Source organism: Haplochromis burtoni, unplaced genomic scaffold (assembly GCF_018398535.1).
Source record: "Haplochromis burtoni strain Fernald_Lab_line unplaced genomic scaffold, NCSU_Asbu1 Contig_163, whole genome shotgun sequence".
NCBI classification, from domain to species: Eukaryota; Metazoa; Chordata; class Actinopteri; order Cichliformes; family Cichlidae; genus Haplochromis; species Haplochromis burtoni.
Window position 1 is genome coordinate 844,777 of NW_024582524.1, and position 21,202 is coordinate 865,978.

A 21,202-nucleotide genomic window follows, 5' to 3' on the forward strand; every position below is an offset into this window, starting at 1 on the left:
CTTTGATCTACAACCATGTAGAAAGAAGTGCATCCACAAGCTCACATTCCTCGCAAACAGTGGTTATCTAGGCCATGGTCATAGAGCTGCTGACTGATATCCAGCTCCTGAATTTTATAAACAGTAACACTTGTTTTGAATATTTGCCCATGTGTTGTTGTTAATCAACATCTTGCTGCTATGTATGTGAAAACTTCTGTTTACTTTTCAGAAATAGGTCAGCATAGCTGGTAAATGAAACAATCAGCTTTAAATTATTAGTATTCTAATATGCCAAATTCTTTGTTTTTCCGCTGAGTAATAGCTGATTTTAAGCTCTCACAGTACTCTGCAAAAGTCTAGTCCATAGTTCTCCAGGCTTCATGAAGGACAGTCAAAGCTTTTCTTTGGATGCTGGCTGCTTTTTGTTCTGTTCTCCATTCTGATGATCCCACACTGGTTAAATAATGTTGAGGTCGGGGCTCTGGGGAGACCAATCCATGACTGTTAGTGTTTCAGTGTGTGTTTTTATATCCAGCTATGCTTTTTCTGCAGTCTCTGTGTGTTTGGGATCATTGTCATGCATGTAAACTCTTCATCACCTCCATATATACCAGTGACAATTTGAATCAGACAGTTCAAACTTGGTTTCATTACTCCATAAGACTTGTTGCTGTTGATTTTCAGTTCAGTTCTTGTGTAATTTAGCATACCTCATCATTTTCTGCCTGTTTCCCTTCTTTGACAGTCACCCTTCCCCTGACACTATTTCTGATGAGGCTTCAGTGCACAGATCAACTGAAGGGCCACATGTATCTGGTGTCAGGTCTTCACTGGATTTTCCCCTTTTTTAAATTTTCAGCTACTGTTCGTCTGGTATAAACAGTTATTTATAATTACTTCTTCTTTTGTCCACTGTTTGTCCAGCTTCCTCAAAATTATTGAGGGCAAACCATCCAAAAACATACAAGTTTTTAAGTGTACAAGCTTTTTAATAATAATAGGGAATCACCTTTTTGGTGTTAAAATACTATTTTATGCCTGTGAAACATTGTTATTTTTGAGACTGTTAGTAAATTCAGGTAAAAAAGTAGGGGGAAAATAAATGTATGTGATAGGCTGCTAGTTACAAAAGTCCCCAAAGATAGACACAAAACTAGCTCATCCCGTGGAGTTATGTGCTCTGATGTGCTTCAGTGTTAAGTGGCTTAATTTAAAAGACAAACAAAAAAAAAAAACCTCACAACATTAAACTGACAATGCTCTGGTAGGAAAGTGAGTAAAAAGGCTTTTTGAAAGTCTGCAGAACTATTGCTCAAGACCACTTTTTAAAAGAATTTCAAAAGCTTTTGGCTTTTGAAATTCTTTTAAAAAACCAGCTAAGGCTGAATAGCCCAAGACTAGAGCCACAAACAGACGAGACTGCTTCAGTCAGTCTGCTGCTTTTGGATAAACTCGACACATTTCAGATCTAACACAGAGATCATAAAATCAACTAACCAAAAAAAAAAAATGTATGTGTAAACATTGCAGCAGGTCAATCAAAAGTTTTGAGTATCGACCCCCTCGTCACTTACACGCACATGCTTAAATTTTGGGTGTTAGCGCCTTTTCTGTACTGTTCTGTTAACGAGGAACATTTACGGGCGGCTTAAATTCTTGTTCATCATTACGTAAACATCTCAAAACACTTGCACAAAATAGTTTACTGAAATGCTGTCTGTCCACATGCTCAGAAAGGTCCGAGCATAAATATTTCCACCTCGTTGTGGTTTTTTTTCTTTCTTTTTTTCTTCCTTTTTTTGAGGTTGTGTAGGTTTGGACTTTTTGTTCCATTTTGGAAGAGGGATATGCATATTAACTGCATTTGTGGAAATATGCCAAAATGAGCTCGTTAGAGTTTGACTTCAGATCATAAGACTTTTAACTCTGAAAGAATGGGGTGGTGTAATTTCTTCAGTAGTCTTGTACAGTTTTTGAGTTTTAGTGAGCAGATGGTGACATGGAAGAAATGTCACGTTCGCCAACCTCGACAGATATGTCGTAGCATCCTGGATGAATGCTTAAAGCAACTACAAAGTCAGGACATTCAAGGAGGAGTTTAGATAGTTTGGACAGATTAATAAAGCTCTGGCGTGCTTCTCTCTTTGCTAGCTTTCGTCCCTCTGTCACAGTTTGCTGACAGTCGGAGTATATCCCAGATATTCTTAGCTCTATAGCCAGGACATAGGTCCTCTAAATATTTTCACTTCCTCAGGTCAGGATAGTTTCCAAGTTTGGCTCTGACGGCACAGCCGATCACATGACCGCTCATTTCGCATGCAGGCCTGTCATCTTGCTCATATTTCCGTGTCTTGGAACATGAAAGACTTAAATGAGGATATGATATATTTCAATTGGCATGTTTTGTTTTCACCGCTGTGGCTGAGCTGAAATGTTTTCCCGCTTGGGCGCTCGCCTTTCGGAGGCTCCCTGGAAGAACCGAGAGTCCCGACTGTTTGTATTTATGGGGCTGACTCTAACCAAAGTTGACCTCAGCCTGGGTGGAGCAAACATCTGTTTTTTGTATGTGTCGCTTGCACAGATGGCCTGTTGAGCTCTCAGCTGGAGATGAAGATGTCATCGTCTTGCACAAGCTGTAAATGTTTAATTTAGGCGTTTGGCCTGATGATCAGCGATCTTTTGTGACAGTATAAAACATCTGAGTCACTCTGTTGTTGCAGACTGTGGTAATTAGGGGGAGCGAGAGGTGGAAGTGAAAGTGTGAGCTGCACTGGTTGATGATATCTGAATCCATACATGAATTCATCGTTACTCTCAGCCCATGTTTTAATGCCAACATTTTAGATGCAGCAGCAGCTTGGCTCTCGAACAAGGGCGAACCTTGCTCTTTATTTTTGGCGTGCTAAATGTCACTGATAGGTTAGCTGTCTACTCTGACATATACACACAGAATAAGTCTTGGGCTTAATTTGTTGTGCTTGTAGATGGCTATTAAGGCTTCAACAGTTTAGACTAACACAGTGGAGCTGGAGTAGGGGGGCACTGATGGCATATTCATAAGCTATAATTACCCTTAAGTAATCCAGTCACCTCACTGAGTGTGTTTTTAATTCCTAGGCTTGAAACAGATGCATTGTTTGTCTTTCCTTGCATGTGAGCTTTAAGTTTTCTCGGCTGTTGTCGTCTTATCTTTGAATTTACCGCTTTTTTTTCTCTAACAGACAGACCTGTTTCCTCCTCACTCGAAAAACGCCTACTTCCTCTACTTCCTCCTTCTGTCTCAGCACTCTGTCGGTTGTTCTTTTGCCTCAGGCGAAGCACTGCACAGACCAGACCGTGGTGAACTTTTTGTTTGTGGCTTGTGATGCTGAAGTCACTTTACTTGGAGGCAGATTGTCACACCGAAGTCGCCCTCTCCATCCTGTTATTGTAGTCGCATGCACAAGAAGCAGGTTGATTGGGAAGAAAGCTAAGAGTACTGGTGGATGTCTTGCGGGTGAGTCCTCAAGTCTTCAGTACTTTTCACTCTTTAAAAGGCTACACAGGATGCAGTAGGCCTCAGGGTGTGGCTCCGTGTGCTCCCCTGCCTCCTTTAATCTCCAGTGTGCCACCTCCTTAAGCACGGCCATTGTGCGGTAGGATGTTTGCCGTCTGGAGTGGTAAAAGTCTTGGTATGTCTGTTCCAAGAACAGGGAACTTGCGTGGGTTTTCCTCCAGCAAACCAAAGAAGAATTGCGCTGTCAAAGAACGGACGAGTTTAAAGACAGCTGAGCCTTGTGGCCTCGTAATTTGGTGGGATGGAAATGTGGTGTCAGTAGTTTATGATTTTAGATTGGCTAAAGAAAGTGTATACTTACACAGCTGATAAATCTGCTGCATTGGGAAGTAATTACTTGGCAATACGAATGTTCCCTCACGATAAACATTAAGGATTAGTTTTGTGCTTTGGGGCCTAATTTTGCCTTAGATTTTTTTTCTATTTCTCTGTCTCAGTTTTTTTGTCTCCTCATCACTAATAATTTCCGTGTTTTTATTACTTGGTTTTACAGAATATCATCCAAGTACCTCTAATTGTTTCTGATTCACTTGTTTACCTTAATTTGCCAGCTTGCTCTGCTCTGAGCGCTATACTTAGGCTGTGTTTGTTCTGTGTTTGGTGGTGCATCATAGCTCCATGCTCATTTCTTTTCTTGTGTGTGTAGATTTATGTTTAAAAAAACATAGAGATGGTATATTGAGTGGCACATGTAAACTCATAAATGCAAAAGTCAGCTTGGTGTTAGCAGCATAACTGCCTTGAAAGAGATTGGCTGGCTGCTGCTGAGAGTTGCTACGAGCAGCTGGTAGCGACCTTTGACAGGATATCCTGCTAGTGTTGTGTGAGCGAAGGCGGTTTGTGACACAGAGGCCCGCTGAGAGGCACATGGGTCGCACAGAGACTTTAGAAATTTTAGAAAATGGTCTATTACATAATAAAAATATTTTTAAAAAATGACTTGGCTAGATTGTTTTCTTTGTCTTGCTGGTATGCGAAGTCCCTCAGAACATGACGCTTCCTGTTTGTTTGAATCTTGATGCCACATTTCTCAGCCCTATCCCTAGCTTTACCCTTTATGTCTTTGTCCTTTATTTGAAGCCTTTTTCTCAGCCCTTTGTCTTCCAATCAGTGGTTTTTCCTGTCGACTGGGTGTTAGGTATACGTGTGTTGTGGAAGAATGGGAAAACAACTAAATAAGCATGAAGATTTTAAGATTAAGTGTACTCTTGCTGTTATGCCTTTCATGGCTCTTGGGACTGTGCTCTGTTTTGTGTTGACACTCTATTCATCAGTGATTCCCAGCCAGGCGAGTTTTCTTTTTTTTTTCCAACCTCCTAAATGGTTGAAGTGTTTAATTTATGCCAGCAGTAATAGTGCAAATGTAACTGAGCTGTAATAACTACTATTATGCACACTTCTGTATCGTTAATTCAATCATATCAAGTTAAAGTAACATATTTGGAACATAAAGCGTCAGATGGTGTTCATAGTTGATCTACCTTAACTACAGGGTGTGTTTTGTATGTACACTCACAATAAGTGTAACGTGAACATCTGCTGTGTGTAGATGTGTAAAGGTGTCACCTTTAGAGCGACAATAACTCTAGGTCCTCTGCAGCACGACTGTGGCCTTTTGTCTCAACTCAAATAAAAGATGGTGGTCTTTTTGAAGACACGCACGCACACACACACACGCACACACACATACACAGACACTAACCCCTGCAGCTAGGCGGGCCCTTTGTAGAGGCATCAGATGAAGAGCTTGAAGGGGTTCTTTTGAAATCCAGCCAGCACACAGACTAATACAGACACACCCACACAAAGACAAAGTTACTGATCTCTCCATATACAATTCTTGAAGCTCTCATGCGAAAGCAATAAACATGAAACCTCTCCCACACTAATAGTTCACATGATACCGTGAAACCTTGTGGTGCAGACACACTTCAGGCACACAAGAGCTTGGGTGACCAGATGTGTTATGATAAGATTTTTTTACATTTACATTGCGTTTTGCTTGGTCTTTGTGGATATAGGGGGATAAAAAGGTCTTGTTAGTACTTGCACGTTTTGGTTTTCTTGAAGCATAATTAATACTGTTCAGCATGTGCAGGTAAGCCCTGATTCAGACCGCTCCAATCAGTCCCTTTCTGCTCTTTTGTATGATGAAGGTGAGCGCAGTAAAGACCACGACGATATTATATGTCACGTACCAGCTATTTGCTGATAAGTTTAATAAATCGCAATCGGTCAAGCCCCACCCACCTGCTGTTCAAGCCTTCTTTTGACAAGGGTCAGCCAATCAGAATAAATGTGGCTGAAAGGTAGTGGGAATGGCTCTCGAACCAGGAGCTGGTCAGACGATAAGTGATGTGCTGTGCCAAGGCCTAGCGAAAGAAATGGGGACTTCTTTGAACTCTAGTAGAACCACAGAATGATAACAGATCTCCATTATGTAAGTTGTAAGAGGTTGAAGTTATAATGATGAGCAGTTAAGAAACTTGTTACAATCATGACAAGTAAGATGAGTCAAATAGAGAGTTGTCTTAGAGAGTGGAGAAATTTGGCTACATTTTTTACAACTTTAAATTATTTCTTTTTTTTTAAAAAAGAAAAATGTAAATGCATTAATTATTAAACTGTGTATTTAACCAGACTTTAATAACCGAATAAAAACTATGTAAAAGTGTTACCCGATCAGACTGTGTAATGCAGGGATGGGGGCTTATTTTCCTAGGGTTCGGCCCTCCACAACAGTCCCAGTTTCTAATGTGCCCAGTCCTGATCCTGGGTGAGGGTGTTTGCACATAACAGCCTCCTCAGGTCGTGCTGCTTTAAATGCCACTTAAATGACCGAGTTTGAGAGCGACACTGAGGTAAATGTGTTAAAGGCGTCTGACGTTCATCAAGTGCTGCTAGGCGACACATCACGGTGTTTAAAAAGTGCCGTCTCATGGTCTCTGTCACAACATTGACGCTCTCACAGAAAGTTTCTTGGTGGAGCAGCCCAGTCTCACCATACTCTAGCACAAGTCATCCTGCGGTCTGATACGTCCATATAATGCGATAATAACCCTTGTCTTTCTATTTTTAACCCTCTGTTTCTCCTTTTCTTTTGTTCTACTTTCTCAGATGTCTATAATGTGCTGATTTACTTTCTTTTTTGCTTTATTTCTGTTTTTTATTACATTTTCTCTGGCTTTCTATTTATTATCAGTACCCTTCATTTTAACTTTCTCTGACACGCTGTCGGCCCCGCTTTCATTTACGTTGCTTCTCGTAGCCTTCCTACCTCTGTTCCTACTCATGTTCCCTTGCCTTCACCTTCACCCTCCCCTCGTCCCTCCACAGATTGTGGGACCCTTCTATTACACATCATGAATTATTGAGGTGAAACCTAGTATTGCCTAACAAAACACAAGATTTCTCTCCCCTCTGTTTCCTCTGCTGTCATCATCTCTCTTCTCTTTACTGATGGCTTTGTTCCTTAATTTCTACCTCTGGCAGGTGACAGAATCACACAATAATAAACTGTTTAATGGACTATATGATTAAATTAAACTTATAAATGGAAAGATGCATAAATTGTACTTTGATAATTTCACAGTCTCAGTCTTTTTTTTTTGTATTTGTCATTTATTTGGGTTTATATAATGTTCAAAAGCAAAACAGTCATAATCCTTTTCTCTGCTTTTTTACCTAAATCAAATAATATTCTCTCTCTAAAGAAAACTGGTACCCTCTCCAAAATTCCAGTATCAACAAGGCTCTAGCTTCTTCTGTTTATATGTAATCATGGGGAAGATAGATACTGTAACCCAGCACTAAATGCCTCCTGGTAACAGCAGGTGGGCGAGTGTATAAGGACAGATTAATTGCACACATGTACTTTCAAAGCTTACAATAACTTTGGGCTTGACTCTGGAACAGTTAGACTGCGGGTTCATTGTACAAGAGTCATGGTGCTGAATACAACGTGTAAATATGAAGATTGCACCAAGAGAATTAAAAAGAGAGCATCCAATAAGGCTTTTCTGGTCCTTGACTTACAGTGCCATGTCAAATTCTGACCCTACATTCTGAATGTTGCGACAGAAACCCAGACTCAGACCGGTCAGTATATTTTTTTTCATCTTCTGTTGTCCAATTTTGATGAGCTTGTGCAAATTTCCCAGTTTTTCTTTGTTCTTAAACACTGCTCTCAGCTGACAGCAGGGGCACCCGGTGTGGTCTTCTGCCCTGCAGCCCGTCTGCTTCAAGATTTGACGTTGTGCGTTCAGAGATGCTCTTCTGCATACCTTGAGTGGTTATTTGAGCAACTGTAGCTCAAAGATGTCTGGCCACTCTCCTTTGGCAACAACTATCCAGAAAACTGTGGCTCAGTAGATATGTTCAGTTTTTGTACCATTCTCTGTAAACCCACGAGTTGGTTATGAGGGAACATTCCAGTAGATGAGCAGTTTCTGAAAAACTCAGACCACCCTGTCTGGCATCAACAACCATGCCACATTCAAAGGCACTTAGATCACCCTTCTTCCCCATTCTTATTCGCCTTGACCACGTCTACATGCCTGAATCCATTGAGTTGCTGCCATTTGATTGGATGATCAGATATTTGCACTAACCAGCGGTTGAATATATGTACCTAATAAAGTGGCCGGTGAGTGTATATGTATTATTTGGGTCAAATTCTGCAAAATAATTTGTTTTTGGAGAGAGAAGCAGAGCACGGAGTGGAAAAAGAGGTCGATGAAAGCAATAAAACATCAGATGCGGTAGAAAAGCAGAGAAGAGAAAAGAAGCGGGGTCAGATCCAGAAGATAAAAAAAGATGGAATGAGCTCTTTATCCCGCTGGCCTGCTTAACCCTCTAGCAGAGCGTAAAATAAACACACTCAGTCACTCAAACTCAGCTAAACCAGGTTGCAGCAAATCACCTGCTCTGACATGATGAGCTGTGACAGCAGCTAGCGCGATAACAAGGTTCCATTTACAGTGTAAAGAGGCTGCAGCGAGATGCCAAAGTGACAGATAAGGGAATTGATACAGAGACCACATGGCTCATGTAAATCATGATCTTTTGTAGATATGAAGGCAAACGTATACGGACGCCAGACATAATCCTGGTGTGAAAAGCTTGTTTCTAAGAAGCTGTTTGCAGGAGCGCGGCGTGTCGATCGCTAGAAAAACATGTTGATCGAATGAGTCCTGGACCACTTGTAGCTCTGGTGTGCTATGTGTGTTGAAACGTTGTGTTTCTCAATTAAATTGAAGCTTTAGATAATGTGTGCGTGTGTGTGGCCTGGTACGTGCACATGTGTGTATTTCCAATCAATATGCCTCAAGGCAGTCCATCTTTGAGTCATCTGAAGTTCTTGGAAGATGATGACAAGGTCCTGGGAACACACACATACAGATACAAACGCACAAACACGCACACACTTCTCATCCTTATTGGAAAAACAAATCCTGTGTCAGGAGAATGAGCTTGTGCTCTGACTTAAGGTACAAACAAGTCTCTCGAATTCTTCACTTATTGGATCTTCCTGTAATTTTTGGTTATTTCTTTGTGTTATCACAGCAGGGTACTCAGTGAACTGAGCCTAAGTCTTGGTGCAAACATATCACAGTAGCTATCTTTGGCATTTATGCACTCCAGTTTCATGTTACTCATCAGATCCTGTTATGTCTGTGATAACATCAACAGAAATATGTCCCAGTGGACTTTATTGTTTGCCTTTAGTTACAACTGGAAGTCCCAGAAATTGCACTGGTAGGTTTAGTTAAAGCAATACGAAACAATTACATTCAAATAAACTGCTTTACTTATTTACTTTTTGTGAGTGTTTTTAAAAGACAAAAAGGGGATTGTTGATTAGAGAAATTATTTAAAAACCCAACATTGCACTCTGGTATCCAGCCATCCATTTTTTTAATGGTTATCCAATTCATTATTCACATTTCATTTATTAGATGTTATAAATGCCAGTACCATCGAATATCATCAAATAGTTAATATAGGCTTAGAACCTAAAAAACCCCAACTGGGTTCTGTTGGGGGTCCCTGATATTTAGATAATGCTAACATGTTGGTGCAGAAAACAGTGTCAACTTAAAGTCTTAGATTCACTGTGATGGTGTGTTAACCTTAAAGGATAAAGTTTAGCATGTACCCTTCATCTCATGAGCCTCTTTAATGCACTGTGTTGTATGTGTGCTGGAATAATCAGGAAAACTTTGGAAATGGGAGCATCTGAAGAGCATGTGAATGTACAAGCTTTAGCTAATGTTATGGCTCTTCATCCAACAGCTGTTGAGATATTTCACTTAAACGTTGCTGTGATATTTTAACCTGAGGAAACTGACAAATTAAACAGTGGACTAACATTAAAATCACTGGAATATCAGGGCTAAAAATGTTGACGGCAGTCTCAAGAACAGCAGATTTCTAGCTTTCATTTTCTGTCTCTCTGTGACTTCGGGTCAGTTTTGAGAGGGATGATTATCTGTACATAGATGACTAATGCGAGTTTCTTTGTGTAATGCAACTGAATGAATCATACATGTGTTAGTACAGTAAGGCTCCTGTATTTGGGACATGTATTTTTAACATGGGAAAAACAGGATGAGCCTGAAATTAATTTTTTCTTCTTCTTTTCTTAAAAGGCACATTTTTGTGAACAAATAGAAAAGCAGGATTCAAGAATTCAGTTTATCCAGATGTTTACATAGATCTCTTTCAGTGTTGTCTTTCCATTTTGTTTTTCCTCATCTTTTGTGGCATTATCTTTTCTGCGTAAGGTTACAGAGCTGGAAAGCGGAGCAAAACACTAATTTACTGAACATCACTGAAGGCAAAGTGTATCAGAAAGTATTTAACATGCATTAAGAAACCGTTCTAATCTTCAGCAGGCACGCTCGTTCAACGCAGAGGGCTGGAGTGACTCATTTTTGTGAAGTTGTGACAAACGTGACTTGAGTATGGGCATGCAGTTTTGAACGAAAATGCATCCACATCTCAAGCTATTGATGCAGCAGCTGCCATGGCAACGGGCCCTTGAATAAAGGCTATGTGGATTATTATGGGGTGAATCACACACAACGCCAGGCCGGTGTCCTTAAATTAACACACGCTCTTTAAATGCACACGTGCATAGATTACATGTGGTCAGTGTTTGTAAACACGTCTCCAGTCATCCATCCACAGGTGCTTTTGCCATGTGTATTAACACTATAATAACACCATATTCCGCTCAGCAGTTTTCTCCCAGGAATTAGTCTGAGCCAGCCATTATACATTATGCATTTTCAAATTAAATATGTAATCAGACTTCTTCACCAGGAACTAGGATTATCTGAGTTTTTTAGACAAGCTGAGAAGGTAAATTATTGATGCCTTCCTCAGTTGATTAGGGGGATTTCTATGCTACATTTTCCACTCGAGACTCGTCCACCGGCAGGTTTCATTAGACCCCCTGCAAGGACACAGAAGTGGTTTTGCTCAGCTCTCCCCGCACGGTTCCGGGTGACTCTGATTTGCCTTTCTTTAAGCTGTGGAAGCACAAACTGGCTTATCCACAGCCTTTCAGGTCCATCTGGCTGTCGTCTCCTATGTGAGATATCATGCCGTTTTTGGTGCCCTGAAGGGCTGACAGGGGTCAGGGAGGAGGATTACAGGTTCAGTGTTAGCGTAGGGGTAATTGCATGAAAGTGGAGTGAGTGTTGACGTCTTTTGCCTTTGCTTTGTTTATGAACAAGAGTTCACATGGTTGCTTATACAGATTCAAGGTATAATTGTAAAATTCAGTTACGTTGTGACCCATCCCCAAGTCAAGTACTAACATCCATCTTTAATCTGTGCTTCATCGTTTTTCTGCTTTCCTTTTGCAGATCAACTTTTTTTTTGTTTTAGCTTTTTTTAATCTGCAGCTAATCAAGTCTTTTTATCAATCCAAGCTAAGATATCTGGGTCATGTCGCTTAAGTAATTTACTCAGACTTGACAGAGCTCACCCAGAATAACAGAAGACATTGCTCAGATCTTTTTAAGGTTGTTTTATGCGCCCCATGATGAGTAAACTGACCTTTTATATGCTAAATTGAAGGGATACCCCTTGAAGCAAGTGCTACTGCACAAGGCTGTGGAAGAAGCTCTGCGCTACTAACGTGTTTAACCGCTTGCTTTTGACTCTTATGTTCATGCTAATGTGGTTTAATGTGGCAGTTACGTCCTCTCTCCAAAGCTACAGGAACTATTATGTGAAAATGTCCAAAGGGACTTTCAAACTGAACTGTTCCACTGCTTGAGTCACAGGAAGATGCTGCTGAGTGGTTTATGGTTTTTCTGCTGGACAAAAATGTCTGAATTGAGAATAGAACCAAGAGTAGCAGTTGAATTTTGACTCGAACACCAGTGAACAATTTGAATATATCCAGATGTGTGGACTTTTTGTCTTCCCTTTTGGCAGTGGGAGTAAATGCACTTAGTTGCTCTAACGTCCTTCTGAATTCTTGTACAGAAAGTAACTGCAGTAACCACATTTAAAACTCCAGTTTTGCAAAATACAGAGAGATTTACGTGGCTGTGATAGGCTTAATCAGCATTGTATGAGCTTGTTTGGCAAGGGCTCGAATTTATTGGATGGTTATTTATATGTAAATGTACCACACTCCAACTTTAAATTAGTCTACCCCTGGAAAAATTGATCTCAGAGGACAAATAAAAAGTCTGCCTGCCTTAGTTTGCATAAGCGATAGAAGTTTAACTGCATTCACGTATGACTTTCAGTGCCAGTATTTGCAGGAATAAGCATGCAGAGCATAGTTCTTAACTGAAGAGCCTGTCCTAGCTATGGGCTAATGAACAGCATGCAGTGTATTTGTGGTTTTTAAACTGGTACTGATGCTAAACCCCTCACTGTTGTTGGCCAGCCTTACCTGAGATGATTTCTTGGTACGAAATAAAAAGAGCCAGAGTGTTTACTTTCTTGTGGGTGCACAAATTATAGTAAATTGATGTAAGTAGGTCAGTTGACTAACTTCCTCTAAAAATTTAAATGCTATACGAAAGTGATCTTATTGGTTTTAGCAGTTCACTAGCTTCTCCTGAAGATGAGTTTCATTTGCTTGCGCTCACCCCCACCCCCACCCCCAGAGCGCTGTGTCTTATTTTTCAGCGCTGTCCTTGTCGGTCTTAAAATAGTCTTTGAATTTCAACAACTCTAACACAAGCAAACATCAGTGACTAATGTGCCTCATTTTCTGCTTCTTTTTGTTCCCCTTCACTCTACCCTACAGGTTTGGATGAGCCATCTTCAGTAGTACTGACAGAGGTGTGAGGCAGTGAGGCTCTCACCCCCCACCCTGGGAGCCATGCCGCCGCCGGCAGATATTGTCAAGGTGGCCATTGAGTGGCCGGGGGCATTCCCCAAGCTCATGGAGATAGACCAGGTATGTGCCTCAGTGCAACAAAAGACACCGTCATCTCACCAGCAGACATTACTGTCCTTTAAATCCAGCACAACCAGTAAAAAATGTTTGGGGTCTGTGACGCTCACCGTGCAGGTTTAAAAACCATAATCACAGTGCGTGTTTTGTATGAACACATTATTGCGCAGTAATCCGTTGCTGTGTATATAATGAAATCGCTTGGATGTTTGTAGGTGTCTCTCTCTGGAGCGGCTGGGCGGATGTGATCAGGGCTTGGTGCAGCTTTTGCGTTGTTCCCATCAATTATACTAATTAGCCTCAAGGATGTGGCCTTGATTAAAGATGTTTAACAGTTAGTCACAGCTTTGACATAGCTTTAAAGAAATTTCACTGAATGCAAAGAGGCTGGCTCTGTCATTAAGAAAAGTGACAAAAAATATGGATGTTTGTGGGTAAATACCTGGGCTGTTTAGCTCACTGTCAGAGCAAAAAGTATTCATATGACTGGAGGTGAGATTTGGTATAAAGCACAACACCATGTACAAAACAGGTGAGCAACCTTCTCACTCTTACATTGTCTGCTATGGAAAACAAACTCAGTTAAAGCTTTATGCATCTGTCACATTACAATATCAATGAATCTTAGTGATGCTGTTTTTTAAAATGTAAAACATAATGGTCACAGCTGTGGTCAGAGGCATTATGTGATATCTCTTGAACACCTTCAGGGAAATTTCAGTAGGTTTGGACAAAAGCTCAAAGGAATAATGGATTAACTTTGCTTGTCAAAGGTCAGGGTCTCTGTGACCTCCTGTTCTTTTGACTGTGATGTCTGAGGAACTCCTCGAGCGAGTTTCGCTTCATCTGACACAAATGTTCACTTAAAGTAATGGTCGTGGTCAAGGATCATTGTGATGTCACGCAGTTTGGGCCATTACCCAAGACGTTCAGCATCACAATGTTCTGTTTGTGGCAATTATTGCACTGTAACTCGGTAGCGTGAGGAGATCTTGCGACCCTCTTTGCCTTCTTTCGGTTTCTTCTTTTCACCATCACTCTCTTCCGCTATCTCACCCTACCCCTAGTGTCCTCTTCTTCCAGCCTCTGTATGAACTTTTTTGCTACATCCATGAATCTCCTCTTTCTTCAATCTGCGGTGTTTTCACTATTAAATTTCTTCCAAGTCTTCACTTGATATATTGCATGCATCTGGACAAACACAGATCTAAACTGCAACTTGATTGGTTGGTGGAGCTCCACGACTGTAAGGAGGGTTTTATCGTTTGTTTTTTAAAAACTGTAACATTAAATAGCTGCAATGCTAAAGCGCTATGAAACCTCATCAGTGCATAGCTATATATTCCACTGATTTACATAATGCAGTTGCTATGTTTATGCTCAACAGTTAACAACACTGGTGTGTGCTTTTTAAAACTGAAACTGCACTTCTGTGTAGATTTGCGTCGCAGCTGCTTTCGCCTGCGCGCAGCTCGCATCCATTACGAGCCCACAGATAATGGCCATGCCGTATGTCGGCAGATTGTCGGGGTCTATCCAGCGCTAGATTAGATGCTAATAAAATAATTAGCCCAAACAGCGACTACCCCGTGTGTGTGTGTGGGGGGACATTTTTGCTGTTACTTTGTTTGATTGCACATACAGTTTTATAAATTGGCCTGTTTGTTGTTTGTGTGACTCACAGATGGGCTAATGATTGTAAAAGCTATGAGTCACCGTGGTAACCGGAGTCACAACTGCCCTTCTCAATGGATGAACTAGTGAATGAAGTATTGAACTGTGAAGTACATGTGCTTCTGGTGCTTTAAACACTTAAGTAGAGATTTAGGGGGTGTGGTTTTTGTATTAAATGCCCCCCCCCTTATCAGCAGCGCTGTTCCAGTCTGAGTAGATTGCCTTTAGCTTTGCTTAGGTCTGTCTTTACTTCTTTAAGCCACCTCTCCTCCTCCTCCTCATCCTCCTCCACCTCCTTTTATCTCTCTCTGTCATCTTCCTCTTGTTCCACCTCTGTGTTGCCTTCCTCCTCTTTGTCCTTCTTTGCTTTCGCTCTTGTTCGCTCCCCCCTCGCACTCCTCCTCCCCGTGTTTTGTTGTGACTGCGAAACTTGCGCGCGCTGTGCTTCTTCCTCTCTTGTCCTCCACCATCAACCCCCACCTCTTCCTCCTCCCTCTGCATCTCCTCTGTACAATAGGCCCTGCAGCAGCATATGGCTGTCTGACTCATGCGACGGGGAGTGGGCTTCTGCAGCTCGAGCTGTTTTGATACCCAGAGAAAGTGTGTGTGTGTGTGTGTGTGTGTGTGTGTGTGTGTGTGTGTGTGTGTGTGTGTGTGTGTGTGTGTGTGTGTGTGTGTGTACATGCCTGAAAACTTGTATGTGTAAATTTTGTTTACGCAGGTAAAATTCTGCTTAAGTGAAAATGTGCGTGGGTGTGTTTGTGTGGCAACATGGATCGTTGTTACTGTTCATGCGTGTGCATGCTTATTTGCTGTGTGTGTGCATGCATGTGCCTGTATCCATGTGCATGCCGACAAATATGTGTATTTTTATTACTTCTGTCTGTTTGTATATGCGCCTCTGCAGTGCACGCGTGAGTGTGTTTAGGCTACATCTGCTTCGGTGTGTGTCTCTGTGATTTCTGTATCTCTCCAAACATCTTCAGGCACAGAAGTCCAACCTTTATGTAGGAATGCGGGGGAATCGCTACAAGTTTAGACAGTTGTTTTTAAGTGTTTTTAATTGCTTTTTGTTTATCAGAAAGGCAATAGAGAAACTGGGGGAGGATTGGGTGGTGGGGTTTCTGGTGGAGTAGAGGGATGAGAGGAATGTTTGCAGGTGGAAAGGGGCAAGAAACAAACTCTAAGACTAACAGCCCACTTAGTTTTAGGTAATGTGCTAAAATTGGTTTTATATTAGTGTCACTGCTGTGGTTAAAAGATAGAAAACTAAAAATAAAGGCATTTATTTATATTCACCTTCAGTGAATGTGCAAAAATGGCTAGCAGGTTCTAGCGGGTCATGCTTTATTGCATATAAATGATCTCGGAGGGGGAAAAAAAAAGAATAACCACCAAATGTGCTAAAGTGGAATAACTCCTTAGATAAACTATTGTGTGGTGTAACAGGAGCTGAAATCTAGTGGGTGGTATAGGATGTTATAGATAACAGCTTTGCTTTTCACCTTTGTACAAAGTGAATTCCGGTTATGTAGGTGCTACCCTTGAACTATACTCCTGACTGGGCTTACAGTAAGTTAAACAAAGTGGCTCGTGTGGGTTGAAAGTAATAGTAAAGGAGAGGAAGATGTAGTGGGAGGTTAGACAGGGAAATGGTAGACGGGGAAACAGAGTCAGTTTAAAGCTTGGAGAACTGCTTGTATTTATAGGTACATAATAGGCAACATATAAAGTAGGGTCACTGGAAGCATCTCTGTGTTTCTCTCTTATTTCACATTAGCATGACTTGGTATAAAAAGAGTTTACCAGAGAGGATGATTCACTGAGAAGTTAACACGGGAAGGGTTTTACTACTCTGTCAAGAGCTGCCAAATAATTCAGCAATTTAACAATGAAGTTTTTAATCCTGAAGTTGCATCATCTGCAAAAACCGAATGATTCTGAGAGGCTGAAGAAATCTCTGTAAGCAAGGAAGTAATCAAAATCAGATTTGTTTTTTCTTTTTTAATCATGAATGCTCCATCCTCTGAGCTTCAGTTGCTGTCGTGGGAAAAATAACAAGCCAGCATCCACGATGGCTCCTTGGCGCGCAGCGGCTTGGACGACATGCAAACGTTGCACGTATGCAGGTTTTGGAGCAACATTTTCTAGGAAGGGTTTGCTTATTCCTGAAATGCCAAACCACATTCTGCTCGTGTTACTGCAGCATGATCTGTAATGAAAGAGGGACTCTCTGCAATCCATGTCTGTCAGCGTCACCACTGAAAATATTCACTTTCAGAGCTACAGCATCGGTCCCTTTTAGCTCCCAAATGCCTTCTGAGTGTTTTTTAAAAGAAGTGATGCAACACAGTGGAAAACATGCCTCTGGTTGAAACATGTAACTGGCACTAAATTCTAAGAGCATTTATTTTTCCCAAAAACGATTAAAAATGTCTTTGAGTCAACATTTAAAATGTTGTTTTTGTGAAGGGGGGGTTAAGGTAAATATGGGGTTTAAATAGCTGAAAACTTTTAGAAACGTGGTGGTAGCGTCGAGTACTTTTATGAGTGTTTGTGCTTGCGTGAGTTTGTATAGAGATTATGCATGTAGCCTGGCAGCATACTGTATCTCCCACAGAGCCTGAGGATGATGGCAGTGGCAAGCAAGCAGATATTAAGTTAACACTGATTAGCATTTCTCGTGCACACGCTGCTTTTATTTATCTCGCTTCCCTCCTCATACACATCTTGCATGCTCCTAATTTTTCATCTTTCTGTGTCCATCTCTGTTTGTTGTCCTCGTTATTAGCTGCATTGCTTTTTATGAGTACACTGAGAGCAGGAAAAAAAAAGACTCAAACTCCTTTTATGTGTACACTTTTTCTTTTCACATACTTTTTCCTGCTTTTGTTTATTCCCCTTCTCCCTTTTGTTCACAAACAGCCCACCCTCTTTTTCTGTCACCACTCTGCCTTTCTTTCCTTGTCATATATGCCCACCATCCTGCCATCGTTATCTTTTGTCTGTCTGTCTTCATCACCGCAGCTTCTCTCACTGTCTGGGCTAATCCCCAGAAAAGCAATAATGCAATATGCTCGTATATTTTGATATATAGATACTCAAACGAATCCATCTTCATGCATTTGGGGGGGAAGAATTTAAAGAAAAGAGTGGTTAGAATTGGCCCAGCAGAAAATGAAGTATCCTGATTCAGAACCTGATATCGTTTTTCTGTACTTTTATTATCTTTGGTTGATCAAAGTCATTTAAAAAAGGTGCTGCCCCAACTACGTAATGAGTAAACATTGTGTAATTGGCTCAGTTTGTTTGTCTGTTCTCAAACTTCACAACAATATACCAGGCCCTGGAGGACCAGAGTACATAGGTTAGCTGAGCATTTGGCTCTGCTACTTTATAGCTAGCACCCAAGGTCAAAGTTAACACTGAAAACTTTTTTAAGAAACCATACTGAGTAATATATCATATGAAAGGGCATGGAGAGAGCTGTACAACACACATTTAATTTTTTCAATGACACCATAAAATCTCAAGTTTTACAGCCAGTTTTAATCCAATAATATGGTTAAAGATAATAAAATACTCCATTTTAGTTTGTAATGCTTCAAGATCATAGGTCAAAGGTTAGACATCAGCGTGTTGTTGTGAAAGCAGGCTGACGTCAGCATCATAAAACATCAAAGTTTTAGTGTAGCCTTTGCCCCTCGGGGGGGAAGGTTGGCCTCAACATGAGTTGACTTGTAATGCTAAATCTTTCACTGCTGGTATACTAAGGCTGTTATTAGATGTCCCCAGATCTAGATTAAGAAACTTGTTTCACTTTAGACAGTATCTTGTTTTAGGCTTCCTGGGGAACTGAGGGGTTTCTGTATATTTCATTGAATCTTCATTCAATTTTTTAGCTGTGAAATTGTAAATGTGGTTCTTGAAAAGATGTACTCTGCACCGCTGTAGAAACACTGAATCACTAATAATGAATGAAGCGGTGCAGCAGCCATGGTCGATGATCCCACATCAGCAGTTGGATAAATACAGGCTCCTGAAGAACAGCCTCTCATTGTGCCAGTCCCGCAATATAAAATAATTGCAGCCCTCTCTGAATTGCCTGTTGTTTTAGGAACTCAGTACTAGACTGTGAACTAAATGTAGTTTTGCCTTTTTTTTTAATTCCCAGAAAAAGCCTCTCTCAGCCATCATTAAAGAAGTATGCGAGGGGTAAGTCTTCATTTGCTTTTTTTTTTTTTTTTTTTATGTATGCACTAGTTCATGTCTTTTGGATTTGAATTTAACTGTCCCCTACCCCCATACTTGAATCCTATTTGCTGTTTTTAATGCACTTTTAAACCAATTACACAGTGTATTTTGTCTCTATCCAATGCCTTTTAGGTGGTCCCTGGGGAGCCCTGAAAACTTTGCTCTGCAGATTGCTGACGCGACAAATTTCTACATCACAGAAAAGGTTTGCTCATCTGCAAAGCTGCTGTATCCAAGAGGGAGATATAAAGGCCTGAAGTGCACACTAACTTCTGCTTGTGTCCTTGTAATCCTCCACAGAATCGCAGCGACATTAAGAACGGCTCGATCCTTCGTTTGACCACCTCTCCTGTAAGTGTTTTGCCATTTGAAAAAACAAATTCTGTGAATACGTATGAAATCGTTCACAATCTGGGACACGTCCTGTTTCCTTTTCCCTTTTGCCCTCCAGTACCAGACGGCAGTGCAGCTTCATGAACGGATCCAGTCATCAAGCATGGACGCCAAACTGGAGGCTCTTAAGGACCTGGCTAACGCGTCCCGGGATATCACCTTTGCCCAGGAGTTCATCAACCTCGATGGTATCTCGCTGCTCACTCAGATGGTGGAAAGTGGGACTGAGTAAGTGAGAAGAAGACTGTTTCTTTTGCTGTTTGGATTTGCCTTGTTTGCACCGTTTTCCCCTGCAGCATCTTTTTTGTTTGTGCGTGTGTGTTATAGGGAGCAGGGAAGAGTACATACTTCCAATGTTTTCCTCTGGATTTTGGATTTATGTGGCAATATTAGACTTTGACTCAAGAATGTGATCCATCAAAACTAGCAAACACAGACTCCAGTTCGATGGGATACCTAATTCAAATCTTACCATATTTAATTTCACATATCGCTGACATTATTTTTCACAGGCCTGATGTAACGAACCACAAATTTGTAACAAGACCCCGGCGTTATTTAAAAGGGCTGCAGGTTTGGATGGTATTCAGGTGGATCTCCGATTTCAGTGAGAATAAAAGGGGGTCTTTGGAGTTGCACTGTGCAGTCTGACCGGTTAAGTTCAAAGCATTTACAGCAGCTGACTGGCCGCTCGTTCACTGACATTCCTCAGTTCACTCTGTTAAGCTGGATTTATTTTACTGGTGTCTCGTGTCATCGCCATCTTTGTGAAGATGCCTTTGATGTGGAACGCTTTTATTTCAGCGTGCTGCAGGGTTGTGCGGATGTTATTAGGTCATATAGCAAATGTCATTATATGCACTGCATGAAATAATCAGTCGTACATTTGCGCTGAATGAAAACCCTAACCTTGTGCATAAGTTTTGCCTCGGGTTCAACAATGCTACCCTGTGCTGCAAAGAGAAGAACAGGTTCACACAGTGCCCAGCAGCTCCTGTTCATCTTTGGTGACCATGATAGTGATATTGCACACAGCTGAGAGGAAATACTCTGCCTTTTGCATGTTCAGCACATCCAAAAACTCACAGTGTGTGTTGAGGTGGGGGGTGGAGGGCAGGCGTAGTGCCCTGGAGACCGTCTCAACTGAAGGTTAAAGCGAGGACTTTTTTCGCTGAGGTGAAACTTCTCAGCCGTGATGCCAGGGGAGGGGAGTGGGCGGGCGAGGGAGATGGGGTTTGTGCCAGTGGCGTGCTGTGGGGAGTGCAAAGAGCTCGCCAGAACCAAGAGTTGAATTACAGTATGAGTGCAAAACGTGCACGCAATCACACAGAAGTAGATGGACGGTGCAAACTGGCAGGGAGGGCAGGAGCGGCCAGCCATGCGAGACGTGCTCGTTTTCTGCTTCGTGCAATTCCCATTATCCAGCCCTTCTTTTTTCCAGGGGGAGAAACGATAGATTGAGGAGTTGTTTTGCACCTAATGCGTGGTTATAAACACACGACATTCAACGTGTCCCGACAGAAGCGCAGTGAAAACCCAAAGTAAGAACTGCAGTTTTTTTGTGCGGGTGTCGTCTTGTCACGCTCATGATTGCTTTTAAATGAAGGTTCAAATTCTGGTTAGACATGTAATGGCTTTTTCTTAGCAGAAACCACTCAGTGATCTAGTGTTTGTGGGTACAGCTTGACAGGAAATCAGTGAGGCCTCTTCTCCTTTTTGAATATGATGTTCAAATTAGCAAATATTTGATCTTAATGCAAGGAGCTGTCACAGCAGCACCGAGGTTCCTCCTGTTGCTCCTGGCCCTTTGATTAAATATGTTTTTCATCTAAATTCCCATCAAATCCTATTCAGGGTTTGAGAGTTTAAGCGGCGCGTGTAAGCAAAAGAGAGCAGGGCGAGTGGTTCTGCTG

At 41.4% G+C, this 21,202-nt stretch overlaps 1 protein-coding gene across 5 annotated transcripts in view; it reads left to right on the forward strand.

The window, feature by feature from the left end:
- elmo1 (engulfment and cell motility 1 (ced-12 homolog, C. elegans)) overlaps positions 1 to 21,202 on the forward strand; it is a 98,933-nt gene that overhangs the window by 24,289 nt on the left and 53,442 nt on the right. For 2 of the 5 annotated variants that reach the window (XM_042225178.1, XM_042225181.1), the window contains exons 1-6: positions 966 to 3,478; positions 12,819 to 12,971; positions 18,817 to 18,857; positions 19,029 to 19,101; positions 19,197 to 19,247; positions 19,348 to 19,517. In XM_042225178.1, the coding sequence (XP_042081112.1) occupies positions 12,894 to 12,971; positions 18,817 to 18,857; positions 19,029 to 19,101; positions 19,197 to 19,247; positions 19,348 to 19,517 (413 nt within the window). In that variant the 5' untranslated portion in view covers positions 966 to 3,478; positions 12,819 to 12,893. Of the gene's footprint in view, positions 1 to 963; positions 3,479 to 12,818; positions 12,972 to 18,816; positions 18,858 to 19,028; positions 19,102 to 19,196; positions 19,248 to 19,347; positions 19,518 to 21,202 lie in introns of those variants that run through there. The other 3 variants (XM_042225179.1, XM_042225180.1, XM_005932937.3) reach the window with 3 other exon arrangements.